Source organism: Neolamprologus brichardi, chromosome 9 (genome assembly GCF_056152115.1).
Source record: "Neolamprologus brichardi isolate AB-2024 chromosome 9, ASM5615211v1, whole genome shotgun sequence".
Classification (NCBI taxonomy): domain Eukaryota; kingdom Metazoa; phylum Chordata; class Actinopteri; order Cichliformes; family Cichlidae; genus Neolamprologus; species Neolamprologus brichardi.
Genome location: NC_142112.1, coordinates 17124413 through 17138981, shown reverse-complemented (window position 1 = coordinate 17138981; position 14569 = coordinate 17124413). Strand labels below are relative to the sequence as shown.

The 14569-nt window shown below is 42.9% G+C and overlaps 1 protein-coding gene across 2 annotated transcripts; it reads left to right on the top strand.

Annotated features, from left to right (window-relative positions):
* The first annotated feature begins 661 nt into the window (after window positions 1-661).
* zfhx2 (zinc finger homeobox 2) lies at window positions 662-14198 on the top strand. Of its 2 annotated transcripts, none has more exons than XM_006809409.3 (5): window positions 662-741; window positions 2871-3029; window positions 5483-5540; window positions 5869-10046; window positions 10637-14198. In XM_006809409.3, exons 1-5 carry the CDS (start codon window positions 736-738, stop codon window positions 11039-11041), a joined length of 4806 nt encoding a protein of 1601 aa, XP_006809472.2. In that variant the 5' UTR covers window positions 662-735; the 3' UTR covers window positions 11042-14198. The 2 variants fall into 2 exon arrangements, with proteins under 2 accessions (XP_006809472.2, XP_006809471.2); XM_006809408.3 differs by lacking the exon at window positions 662-741 and adding an exon at window positions 1118-1323.
* The last annotated feature ends 371 nt before the right edge of the window (window positions 14199-14569 follow it).

Genomic DNA, 14569 nt, shown 5'->3' with positions numbered 1-14569 from the left:
AATCACTTCCTGTCCCAGAAACGCAGGGGACATACAGATGGTGCAGTTTTAATCCGCTCCGCTTCATAAATATTTATCCCACATAGTCGGCTGTTGATGTGCGCCACACCTATAGTTTGAGTGAAAACATGTCAGAATTCGTGCGGAGGAGGGTGTGAGGAGGCCGGCGAAGGGAAGCTCCGCGGTCACATCTCCATTATTCAGCTTTAATTAAGTCGTCACACTCTTTGTGACAATCTAAGTTGGCAGAATGGGGACTCATTTATTATTCACCTTTTAATGTGAAAATGAGGAAGAGCTCTCGCATTTAAGGGGAATTCCGTGTAATTTGAGCATTAAGATATTTCTTTCTCCCCCCACCACCTCTCTAAATGAATATATCATTCATCCTCCATTTCCCCCTTTTCTCTTTGTCTTAATTACTTCTATTACCCAATAATAAGCGATCAGTGTTTGAACATACATTAATTATCTGTAATATCTGCGGGGTTACATAAGGGATTTGATTGCCGTGTCTGTCCCCTCTGAATGTCAGCAATCAGCCTCGGGGGGAGCTGTGGTCTGTTTACTAGAGGGAAGAGGGGAAGGAGAGAGGGATAGGGCAAATGAAGGGAGGGGGAGAACAGGAGAGAGAGAGAGAGAGAGAGGGAGGGAGGGCAGGCAAGAAAACTTTTCACTTCTGAGGAGCCACAGAGGAAGCGTGTGTGTGTGCGTGCGTGTGCTGGAGCGGCGACCATGCAGGTAAAAAAACGCATTAGCTAATTGCTCCGAACTTAATTAAACGCCATTCGCGATCGGTTAATTGTGCCGATTTGAGCGGGGAGAGTGGCCTGCGACTGCTACAGGATCGAGCAAACGACGGATCGTGCCCCATACTAATCCGATCCCTCATAGAAATCCAACATTAAATCCCAAACTTTTTTCTCTCGCCTCTCGTCTCTCTCTTTTGCCTGGCTCTCCCTACACCACCCCCATCGTCGAGGCGACCGCCGCGCACGTACTGTGCTTTTTCAACTCGCTTTTCGGCGTCTAATTCTTTCGCCAATTACGGCTCGGAGCTCTTAAAACGCTAGTTTAAATGGCCATGTGTTGCACCGTGAGTGTTTAAGGTATGGATTTGAGCGCTAGGACGCGTCCAAAAAGGGGGTCTTGCTGGGCGGCGAGGGAGGAGGGGGTGCGAGTGCTTCTAACACATCTGTAAGCGGAGCCCACGTTCATTAATTAAATGGCTTTAGTCCGGCTAGGCCTCAATTTGCGCTGTTGAGCAGCAGGCGGCGGGCAGTGCAACACTAGATGCCCGACTGGCAGCCTATAATCAGAGGGGTAAGGAAATAACTCGAGGCCGAGGTTTTGTTTTTTATTTTAATATGAAGCCTATGAGTCTATCGTCTATCCTTGGTAAACTCGCTCGGTTATTGAAGCTGCAGTTTCCCCACCTGGCCGAGGCAGAGTTTTGTAGGGAGTGTAGAGCGGCCAGTTGGGAGACAGTTTGAGGAGCGGTTAATTATCTCTGCCTGCTAACAGGCTAGCTAGCAAAGTGACACGACTGTTAATAGCACAGCCCCCCACCCCCCTCCTTTTTGTTTATTAATTTAATCATCGCTCAGCCTTAACCGAGAGAGCCAGGAGCGAGATTACGCGGACGCCTGCCTCGTCTTTTACAGTTTCGGAGAAGTGTGGCTGTGACTGCAGGTTTTTATTTTCAGTAAACTAACTGGCAGCCAGCGTTTCCAGAAACACCACTGTAATGCGACGTTACAGGGGGGGCTTCACAGCGCTTAGCTTGCTAGCTAATTGATTCGTCTCTGCTCGGCATAGCTAATTAGGCTGCTCGTTAATTAGCCAACTACGGCCAAGAAGATGCCAGTTTAGGTAGGTCTTCTGCTTTTGATGATTAAACTCGTGACGAGGAGCTATTAAACGCGATACACTCCGCAGATGTAGACTCGTCGAAATATTATCTGGTCATATAACCCTGCTAGCTTGCTAATTGGCATGACGAGGAAGTGAGGATGGGAGCTGTGTTGGTATTTCTCCTCATGGGCACGAATTCCCGTGTTTTTCCGCTGCACCTTTGATTGTGAATGTTAGCCGAAGTATACATGAAAGCTCTGTGGTAATATTCACACTACCAGCGGTTTGTTTGGTTTCCTTAAGAATGTATGGGAGCCCGAGTATTTCATTTATTTTTTAATCCTGCACGGTGAGCGAGTACAGTGTGGTATCAGAATATATGCAGTATGCTGGCCACATGTTCCTCGTATTAGTCAAAACCAGTGGGGATATTTGTGATCTGAGAGACAGTGTACTTGTTGTAAATTCAGGCAGTGCATGTTATGATTTGCATCGAGTGTGCTCCTCTGGTTATTCTGCATTTATTTCGGTATTGTATGTACGGATTTGTTGTCAGAATGGCAACAAAGATGTGTTTAGGAAGTCGATCTTGTATCCAGGAGCAACTTTGAGTTCGCATCAGTGCCTTGTAAATTCATCTAAGAGTGTGAGGTGTACTCATTTACATTACAAAGCTGCCACTTAAACAGTTTGAATTGGTCGTTGTGGACAAATAATAGCAATCTCTTTAGATATTTAGAAGTGCAACTCTTGTGAGACTGAGGTACTTATTTGTGATTAGATTTATTGATGTGGATATTCATCCAGTAACAGTTTGTCTTGGTCTAACTCCCTCCTTGAGCTTGGTCAGTCCCTTTCATAAACTGCAGTTATTGCATCACATCTTAATTTCTTTCTTTTTCTATGAAATACTTTATGCATCATTTATTTTTGTTTTGCTTTGCTTTGTTTTTCTTTTTCGCAAAGAAACCACTCCTGAAGGGCAGGATTCTCAAACGTCTATTTGTGTTTGTTAGGAGGAGTCTGGAGAGGCGGTGTGCAGTGAAAGGAATGGGGTGGCAGAGTGGTTGTGCCCCCTGTGCCAAAAAGGGCAATCAGACAGATCTTCCCTATCTCTACATCTCACCCAACAACACAGCGTGCTTTCATCGTGTGTCGAGAGGTTGCTGGATATTGTAAGTGTGGCATGGCATTATGGCCAAAGTATGTCAAATTATGGCTGAGTTCATGTTTTTCCCCCCTCCTTCCTCTTGTTATACAGCCTGATTATATTGGGTAATATATCAGTTACGTGCATAATTTTTAATGATCTCACTTCTTCCTGGCTGTTATACAGGGATTAGACCTAATAACTTAAATCAAATTCACAACTTCTTAAAAAAAAATTTCTTGTGATGCTCATCCAACTTAATAGTTGCTTTTGAGGCAAGAAAGTTACACAAGCCTTAGTGTCGATGCTATAAATGCTGGGGTAACAAATGCATGATTAATTAAGTGACGAGGCAAGCACAGAAGTATCAGAAGTCATGGTGATGAATGCAAAACAGGAAAAATACATTGTCAAAGAGGAACAGTGGTCAGAGCTAGACTGTAATCTACTGTTAAAATAAAACCAGTGCGCCAGTGTTTAGTGCTGAGGTATTGTAGTTTCCTCTCTGTTGTAGCCGGCATAGTATGAAATGCATTAGAAAATTGGCATTGTTAAGCAATGGAAAACACAACTAGGCCAGTTAAATTCTTAATTTGTAATACCAGAAAAATATTAGGGGAAAAAAAAAATATATACACACACACACACACACAAGTTCCCCAGACTTTCTGAATGTCTTTGAAAGGTTTTCTTTGAGCATTGGCTAATTTTTTTTACTCACTTTTTCTTTAGTCCATGTACTGACCATTTTCAGAGGAAATGGTCAGTACATGGACAAACAAAAATGTTTTGTTTGTTATAGCACCTAACTGAAGGGACGAAACTGTGTTGAATGTTGTCTACACAACAGAGAATTTGACTAAGAACCATTTTTAAAATTTATTTTTAGATACTTTGTTACTAGCAGCTTGTCACAAAAACACACTTGTTCTCATTTCTTTAGGTGACTATTTAAAAACGTCCAAGATCAAAGATAACAGCAACCAGCTTATTTATTTATTTATTTATTTATTTATTTTTCACCGATAGGGTGAGCCCTTCATGGCATGGTGTGCAGTGTGCCCTTAAAAAAAAATTGAGTAAACTGGACAAGTGGAGGACAAAAGAAGTGGTAGCCTTCTAAAACTATGATGAATAGCATCTGAAAGTCATGTCTTTACGAAATTGGGGGGACAATCTAGTAAAGACCTGACACAGAACCTGAGAGGTGCATCTGGCCCTTCAGTTGATCCATCACTGAAGCCTCATCTGAAACAGACACCCTTCCTCAGTGGAAGGGTGTCTGTCAAAAAATCATTGTTGAGTAACGGAAACTGAGAGAAAAAGCTGAGGTATGACAAAGTACACAAATAGACTGTAAATCTGTGTCAACAGATCTTAAGGAATGAAGAATCCACTTTTTATTTTATTTTATTTTTTTCACTGAAATTATTATCAAAATATTTATAGAGGAGGCTAGGACAGTACAACAGTGATCATCCTTAAAACACAGTGGAGGCTCTGTCATGGTTTGGAGCTGCATTTCAGTCATTGGTGTTGGGGACCTTGTGAAAATGATGAATTATGAAAAGCAATGTCAGATTTTTGAGCTACCATGCAATATATTTTAAGAAGCGGTTAATTTTTGCTGCATGACAGTAATCCCAAACACACTGCCGGTGAAGTAAAATAATATTTGGATAGAAGAACACAAAGAAACATTCAGTCATGGACTGGCCTCCCCAGAGCCCGGACCTCAACATTATTGAAGCTGTGTGGGATCATCTTGGTAGATAACAGGAACAAAGTCAGACAACATCCAAAGAAATGCTTTGAATGTCCTTCGAGATGCCTGGGGAACTATTTCTTAATACTACTTAAAGCAATGATAAGGGTTCAGGTTAAAAGTGGTCATACCAAATATTGATTTGAAAACTTTTTAGAATTGTGTAAACTTGCTTTAAACTGCTATTTTCATCTGTGTTAGTTCAAGACTTTTGCACAGTACTGTAATTAATAGTAGTTTAAAATGTGATTGAAGTAATTTCTGTTTTCATGACTTGTTTGTGCATATCCCCTTTGTGTAGTCAGGACTGTGATTGTTGTTTAAATAGTTTGGATATCTCATTGTTTGGCTTAGCCTGTTACCGAGTATGTCACTTTGAAAGTATTTAAGTAGCTATCACATTTGAAAAAGTAAGTATCTCTGGAGACAGTCTGTAAAGAACCATGATGGTTTAGTTATGTATAATGTTAAGAAATGAAGGGAATTTTACTGGTGGCTCAATTGATCAAAGACTACTTAATTTATGCCTGAAGGGTAATTTGCAAATTAAAGGCAGGCTCGCTATGTGTAATATAACCACACATCAATGAGTCACACCCAAATGTTGTTCTTCACAGAAGCTACATTATAGCATTCAGCTCATCTCGAAAGAGTCATTGCGCAGCCAAGTTTGCTATGGAAATTTTGCTGACTCTCTCCTTTTCTGTTATCAGGCTGTTCTAAAACGGGCTGCCCGTGTAGACGAGGACAAAGGCGCTCACAAGTCCTCAGGTGAGAGTGATGCTTGTTTTTGTAATTAACTCATGAGAAGTAAACTATAAAATTGAAAAGATAATAACACATGCCCTTTGTTGTCGTAACCGCACTAATTGGATATCTCAACAACTTTAACTTGGTTGACCTTTACTGATTGATGGTGATAATCTATTTTAAAACTATGTAAAGGCAAAAGGAGGCTTGAAGAGTAAGGTTAGAGCATGCTTTCGGAGTGGAAAATCCTCTTGCTTATACAAATTACATGCTGTATGTAAATGTACATTTATTATTTACTACACCACTGATTTGATTTTGATTGTTCATTGTGTATTTATCTTATCAGATGCTGAGTCTTCACAACTGAAGCTCGCTGAAGACATCACTTCAGACCCCTGCAAATCTAGCGAGAGTTCAGACGCTACCCAGACGCTTGGAGACAAAGAGATGGAGGAAGAGAGAATAATGGAACAGGAGGGAGGTGAAGCTGAAGCCGAGCCAGAAGAGGAGGGAAATCCACTTACAGGAGCCAAACAGCAAAATGCAACTGAAAACACAGAAATCCCAGACGCTAGTGAAAAGTCAGTTGGTAAAAACGGTGTGCCAGCTGAAAATAACACCCGTTCATTCAAATGTAATGCCTGCTTGGAAAGTTTTCCCAGCAGAACTGCCTTGAGTGTTCATTACAACTCTGCATCCCACATTCAGAGAATGACAACAGGCTCTGGAAAACAAGGTGCAGAAAATAGTCCCCAAACTCCTTCGGTTCCAATCCTGTCTCGGCCATATATATCAAACAAACCCTACCAGTGTTCTGTATGTCGAGTCTCCTACAATCATGCCATCACCCTTGAGAGCCATATGAAATCTGTCTTGCACCAGACCCGCAGCAGAAATGCTGGAATTGCTGCACATGCTGCAAACAGCGCAGTGGCTGCTGCTGGTTTGAGAGGCAGCGCTGCCAACCCAGTAGTTACCACGTCGGAAAGTGGAAGCAGTCAGTCAGCTACCTCCACCAACTGTGCTGCTCCTGGGACGTTGATGGTGACTGCTGCGAAAGAAGGCGAGCAGATTCCAACTTCACAAGTGGCTCCCTCCCTCCTCACTTCCCCTGTGGCCTCAGCTCAGGCGGTCTCGGCCTTTCTCACCCTCCTCACTTCCAGTCCCAACACGCTGTCACACTCCCTCCTCCCCTCCCTGTTTGCAGCTAGTGCTGCTCCTGGTGCCGCTGCACCTCAGCTTGTGCCTCAGCCTCAAATGGTTATGCCCTTGATCTTAAATGGGCTCCAAGCCCAAACCCAGCAGCACCAAGAGAACCAGCAGGGCCAGCTCCTTACCCAGTGCGTGCCACTCGTAGGTCTCAGCACAGCCCAGCAAGCTCTTCTAACCCAAAGACTTAACAGCTTACAGAACCAGTGGCCCTCTGCAGGAGTTCCAACAAACATACAGCTCTGTGGGGAAGAGCAAAAACAGACTTTAAAGAGTGAGAGAGAACAAAAAAGTGAGGCTAGAAATGAGACTGTTGAAGAAAAGATCTCTGATCAGGTCAAAGATGAGCATAACCGTACTGCCCAGAAACCTAAGGAGGACAACAGTACAGACGTTTCACAGTGTTCTGATATAGAAAGTAACCTAAAGGTTGAGAATAATGAAAACAATGGGAAGTCACATGAAGATAGCACAACAGATGGAGACTGCTCAACAAATCAGTTGGACCTGGAAGGTGATAAAGCAGCTAGCCTGAATCTCTCCCCAGCGGGCACAGAGAAGAGCCTCCGCAATAACAACCTCTCCCCTTCTGCATCTGTGCCCAGCAACTCAAGCCTCAGTCCTGTAAATTTAAACCTTACCCTTAGTCCTGATTCTACTCCTCAAAAATCCCAATCAGGCACAAGCCCATGTGGCTCTCTTGGCACCCCAAAATCCAGCTCAAGTACCAATGCCTTAACTAACAGCCAAAATCGTCTTCATTGTAATACAGTGGATTCCATTTATCCAGACCTTCCAGTGCTTTCAGAGTTCCAGTCAGAGGTTCTCTGGGCCTTCTTTGAGTCACGTAGTGAGGCTGATGCTGCAAGTCCTCCCCATGAGGACTGTGAAGCGCTGGGCCGAGAGGTGGGTCTTTCTGAAGAAGAGGTTCGAAGGTGGCTGACCCAAGCTAGACACACAAAACAAAGACAGAGGGCGACAGAGTTGGAACAGCTGACCGGTGTTACAAGAAATTGTCAGAGTTCTGATAATGACTATGATGACGAGGAAAGCTCCCTCATAATAGCAGAAGGTGAGGATGATGCTGAACCATTTAGTAATCAGGCCATGGATTTGTCTAGTACAAGAGGGAAACGCAAACACAGAGAGTTGGGAAGGGAGGGTCAGGGAGATTCTTGTCTCACATCTGATTCAGAGAATGAGGTCTACACTTCTGTCATTGTTTCAGATGAGGAAAGTCAGAATGGGTCTTTAAAAGATGATCCTGTAAGCCCTGCTAAAGACGAAGCACAGCGGGAGGTCCACGGCGATAAGGGTTCAGTTGGAGGAAAGGTATTGCGCTCCACGACTGTGTTTCTTTCCGATGCAGAGGATGAATACGAAGATGAGGATGGCGGAGGTAGTCAAGGGGCCAAGAGAAAAAAACAGAGAGAGAAGTTTGAACATGATCTGGAGCTAAAAAAGGAAAGACAAGACCCAGATGTAGATCTAGAGTTGGAGGCCCAAGGTGATCCTCCAAGCTCACAGTCCAATGCAGTTGATCCCTCTGAAATCCCAACTGGTGCTCTCCACTCGCTTCCCTTGTCATTCACTCCCTTTTCTACTCCATTTCTTAGCCCCTATGTTCTCTCCCTTACTCCTTCGGTGGTTGGGGATGGAAGCAAAGTCCCCATCTTTCCCAACCCACCAACCATCACACGCTTCTCCAACTCTCTTCTCTCGCAATCTCTCTTCTCACAAAACCAAACTTCCCGCTACCTGTCCAATGGTGACGACTGTGAGTCAGCTCTTGATCTCAGCATGGGCAAAAACAGCTCAAAGTCTGCTCTGTCCTCATCTCTGGCTGATACAATTGCAGCACAGAAGGGACAGTTGCTGGACGGACTTGGCCTGAGGCCCACATCCAAAGGTCTGGTAGTCGTCCAGGTTAAGCCGGAATCTGTAACTGCCATGCCCTCTTCTAACAATGTTTCAAACATGGTCAACTGCAGTAATGTGACCAAGTCTAGCATTTATATGAGGCCTGGAGAAAAAATGAATACCACACTATTGGAAAGGGACCGAGAAAAGGAGAGGGAGCAGGAACAGGAGCAGAGGAAGTCCAAAGGAAAAAGGTACCGGGATATGCGGCGTTCAAGGACCATCATACAAGCAGAACAACTTGATATTCTGTATGGCTGCTATTTCAAAGACCCAAATCCTGGGAAACATGAGTTTGAACAGATCTCTGAGTGGGTTCACCTTCCAAAGAAGGTGGTTCAGATTTGGTTCCAGAACATGAGGGCGAGGGAAAGAAAAGGCGAGGTCAGATTCATCGGTGACGGGACCTTGGCAGCAGTTGGCAAACCTCTCATCAAATTTACTTGGCCTCTTTCCAAACCCATATTCACTAACAAGCCTGCTACAAACAATACCGGGGGAATTACAACTACTCCGATTGTTCGCACCCTCATCAAGACAGAGAGGGAGCCTGTAAATGAACTGGCCAAACCAGCGCCAGTTGTGATGAAAAAAATATCCCCTGTTCCTATAAAGCCGAAGGAGATCGTTTCTTCCACCACAGCATCTCCTGTGAGCAGCAGTGCTTCTGCAGTGCCAAAGACCACACTCGAAACCACCAGCAACATCACCATGGTTAAAGTTGCACCCAAAGCAAATACCCCTGTCCTCTTGGTGCCACCCAAGGATTTGATTCCAATTGCCCCACGACCAGCCCAGAAACGAAAGCTAGAAGACGAGAGTGAGGAAGAAAAGACAGATGAGGAGCGGGATAACGAAAATGAGATTGGTCCTGGACCAGGAACCACTAACCGCATGGTGCCGAAGCTCCCCACAACTCCCATCAACAACAGGCCTTCAGCCACAGCAGTGGTGCCACAAAAACAGAATGGGCTGAACTACTGGACTTCCAAAGTCCCCATTAAGATCAACACTCTATCAAGAGAACAACTGGCTCTTCCTACGCACACAGCTCCTCGTACCATCCCCCCTCCTCCCACCCCCAGCATTGCACCAGTCAGCCCTAACACCCCTAGTTCTGCCAAAGTGGCCAGCCCTTCCACCCCATGTGTAGCTAAATCAAGCCCAACAGAAAGCAGCTTTCTTCCCCACTCATCCAGCCGTAGACCACGCACTCATTTGTCCTGCCTACAACTGTCCATTCTGCAGTCATGTTACGAGACCTGTGCCCATCCCAACGCCATGGAGTGCGAGGCAATTGGCACTGAGCTCAACCTGCCGCTCAAGGTGGTGCAGATTTGGTTCCAAAACACAAGAGCGAAGGAGAAGCGCTGGAGGCTGCAGCAGGAGAAAATGGTAAGCTGACAGGTTTTTCTATGAGAATGACATTTAAAAAAACAACTTTTTTCCCTCCTTTTTATTGATACATTGTTAAAAATACAAACTTACTGTTTATATTTGCAAATGTAATGCAGAGAGTAGGAACACATGCTTTTCTTTAAAAATATGTTGAATAAGAGTTTTATTTAGGTCTGCTGTGCGCTTTTAGAGGTGGTTTTGGAGTATTACATTCAACCATTTAGAGCCTGGAAAATCAGTTGAGACATAAATGGATAAAGTAAAGCAATGGGCATGTATTTCAGTAATCCTACTTAAAAATATCTGACAAATAAAAGCTTAAAATTCCCTCACTAGCTTTCACTACTTTAATGACAAGCTTGCTTGACTCTTGTCTTTTGGGATTACCACTTTAAACACATAAGGTTGCTGATATGGTTGAGTTCAGTAATATTGCTCAAATTTAAGTTAAGGAAACTTGATAACTTGTCCTCAGCAAATATCCAGACAGCCTAAATTTTGCTTTGTTCGTTTTAAAACTCTGAACATTAAACATACCTCCTTTCCTTCTCTGTTTGCATCTCCACACTCCAATGTGGGATTCTCAGTCTCCTCTTTCAGGCGGGAAGGTAGACATGAGCTCAGGAAGCTACCTGCAGTACAGCGCTCTCAAGGCCAATCGACCCATCCTGCCCAAGCCTGTTCAGCTAACGGTTACCGAACCTCCAGCTTCCCCAGTGCCCGGTCAGCCGGTGCCAAAGGAGACCCTGACGGGGCGCTGTGACGCTTGCAACGTCTCATTTGAATCCCGGGCTGCAGCAAGGGCCCACGTCTTCTCTCCGCGTCACCTGGCAACCCTGAGAACCACTAACTTTGGCCAGCCGACGGCGCTCGTCAACAAGAGCGGAACCAGCAGTGCTGCTCTTTCCACTACTGTAACCAGCTCTGGCGGTGGTTCTGAAGGGGAGATAATAATCGAGTTGCCTCCAGCGATGGCCACCAGCAACAGTTAAAGACTCAGATCAGGATTGGTCTGCACACTGACTATTGTTGGACCCATTTGGGCTCCTCAGATTTTAATAAACAGATTTGAGCACTAATCCTCAAAAACTAATATTCTTTAGTTTTTGATGTTGGCTCCCCCCTTGCACCCGCTATCCTTTGCTCAACCTTCACTGACTTGATATCCGTTATCTGTAGAGCTCACCTGGTATCAAATACAACGGCAGACTCTTTCCATGCTGCTTGTCACTTAATCAGTTGCTGTCTGATATGTGATAACACCCCCACCCTCCTCAGAGTTCCCTTAATCCTCATTTTATCCAGACATTTTTGGTCCTAACCCTGTGGTTATGTATTACCTTACTTCTATGACCTTCCTATAATTTGTAAAGGCACTCAGCTTGCCACGCTTGAGCTGTTGTACCCTAAAAACTGATGCAAGTGTTTCCCTTTTCTTTTTTCTTTCTTTTTTTGGCAGAGGCCATGGGGGGCTTTTTGGGAAACACTTTTTGGGATAACATGGAAATGCTGACATGTATAACTCCCACTTTGCTCCTGTGGAATTGTTTTTCTCACGCCTACTTTCACTTTTAGGGCAACGATTGCTTGGATAAAATACGACTGGACTAAATCATTGGGAGAGAAAGAACTGGTCTTAACCACCACCCTTTATAATTGCCACAGAAGGGTGAAATGAAGAGTGTTGTCTACTCACTACTTTGGGATATAAAAGGAGGTACTTTGGAGAGAATAGGGCTGTTGAATTGTTCCCATATTCATGTTCATAGTTTCATGACAATCCAAATAGGCAGCGCAAAAAGAGGCTGAGGGAAGTAGAATCTTTGGCATACCGCACTTTGACACATTTTACATTGTTTTGAAATGTTTTTAAGCATTCGAATGCAGGTGTCTTTTATGGAAGGATACACTGATGCATGTTGGATGCCTTAATATAAAGTGAAATAGTTTTGGGGTTTTTTTTGTTTTTTTTCCTAATCAAATGAAACATGCTTTAGGTGTGAGTATAATAATTGTGCAAAAAGCAGACTTGGGCGTATTGAAGAAGAGCTTTATTCCAAAATGCTTTTACATTAACCTTTTTTTTTTTTTTTGTTTGTTTTTGGGAGAATATTTGTGAATGTCACATGTTTATAAAGTTGTCACCAACCTCTTGGCCAAGGAGTAGAATTACAAACTATCATGCTTTCACACGTTTGCTGTAAATTTCACTTCCTACCCAAATGTGTGCGTCTCATTTTGGAATTTAGCTCTTCAGACCGGTGGGTGAAGATTACTTTTTTTTTTTTTTTTTTTTTAACGGCTACTGTGGGATACGCGTCCAAGTCCGGGAGATTCCTTTTGGAGAATTCAGTCTGAATTCGACAAATTGGGCTGATTTCCTCACCATGTTGTGTGTGTGTGTGTGTGTGTGTGTGTGTGTGTGTGTGTTGTTTTTTTTTTTTTTTGTTTGTTTGTTTTTGTTTTTGTTTTTTGCGAATACTGTGTATAAAGCCCTTTTCAGACTTAAAATTCCTGGCTTCACTAGTCTCTTTAAAAAAGGATGGCTAACCCCCCATTTTGTAGGTCACTTTTGTGTGCTGCATGGTGCTGCTAAGACTGATGATTCCCCATCCCTCCTACAAAGGCTCCGAAACACATCCCTTCTGACTTGGGATTAATGAAAATGCACCATAGAAGAATATTTTCAATGTATAGCAGATTACAAACTGAGTGTGTAGAAAACTTGCCGTTAGCATGCAGTTCACGTTTGTGTGTGTGTTCAAAGTGATACCTGAGTGTTATCCAGTCTGGCGCACTACCTTTTACACACAAGTGACCTGCATGTCGATTCGGACAAGGAGCCGACAGATGCCGTCACCACTGAAAGGGGCTTTAGACAGCAAAGTTACGAATTTCTGTAATCATTTCATTTATTTCAATATTTATACAAATGATACAAAAAGCAATTCAAATCTGGCATAACAGATTTTTTTATTTTTTTTATTTTTTATTTTTTTTAGGTCAAAAGCCAAACATCTAGACCGAGACAGCAGGGTTTGACATGGTTTGTCCCCCTCCTCCCCATACTTGTTTTCCTCTTGGGTCCCCCCCCCTCAGTTTTGAAGCAGAGTTGGTGATTCTTGTAATGTTTGTGCTGTGAAACGAGAGCTAATATCTGGAAACCACAACAAGGGAGACAGCTGGGTATTACAAGCATCCTTAAGGGACAAACAGATACTCAAATCTAGGAAGCAAATTAGGAAACCTAAAAGAAAAAAATGTGTTGAGTGAGAGCTAATAAGATGGTGCTGTGTTGAAGGACACTTAACATACTAAAGATGTTTTCCTTCAATTTAAGTTGTATATTAATGTTACTATTGATAGTTTTAACAAAATGCAAAACTAAACATGAACTTTTTTTTGTAAAGAAATATATTAAAAAAAAAAACTGATATTCCAAAGTAATCCTCCCTTTGCTTTCTGTCATTCAAAAACCAAAAAGCAATCTTTAGGTTGACAGAGAGCAGGAGAGGTGTTCGCAAATGCAAACTGTAAAGGACGTCCCACGGCTTGACACTTGCACTAGTCCACAATTTTTGCACAAGCTACAGGCATTTCAAATGAACACAGCCATCACCACAACATTTAAGAGTCACTCGGTGTGGTTTTTTTGAAACAAGGAGGGTAATGCTGTCCTTTGACAACTAATAATTTCTTACTCCTGTTGGAAACTGTATCTTGTGTGTAAAGCAGGGACTGGAGTGCTTGATCCTCAAGACTGGGATTACACACGCACACACATAGACACGGTGTTGCACTGTCCAAACTAGATACGTTTTTATGGAGATCTGCTTTTTATTCTCTTATGTTTCATTGTCACTTTGATTATCACTATTGTTATAACTGTACTACTACTTATACGATTTATTATTACTACTCATCACTGTTTTTGATTATTGATTCATAATGGTTTTAAATGCCACCACTCTGCTCAGAAAGAGTCTGGTATTCCTATGAATATTGAACAATAATAGTGGCAGTGTTGTTCTGAATTGTTAGATTTTTGATTAAGCTTATTTTTCCTCCTCACTTGTACCTGCCTTTTTTGTGTTTGGTCTCCATTATGCTTTCTTTGATATACAGAAAATAAAATCATTGAAGAACAAAGCATATCTCGAATGATTGAAGTGCAGCTGAAGCATTTATTTGTGTGTCACTAAGGTTTAATTCTCCTAACGGAAGAATTACTTCATCTAAGAAGCTTTGCTTGAGTGGCATATTTAAAACAAAGGTCACTCTGGGGGAGACAATCTATGTGACACACTCAGATGTGATTGGAATTAATTTACTCAACTACCTTTGCCAGTTTACTTGTGATTGATGCGATATAATGGGCAGAAGCGTAATCCAATTAGAGGCACACATGCGATTTCGGAACCGGAACGTCCTGTTTCATTAACCAATAGGAATGCGGCTAAGACCGAAGAGGTTGGTCTAGAATCCTCGGTTAGCGAATGGGAGGGAGATTCTTACGCCTG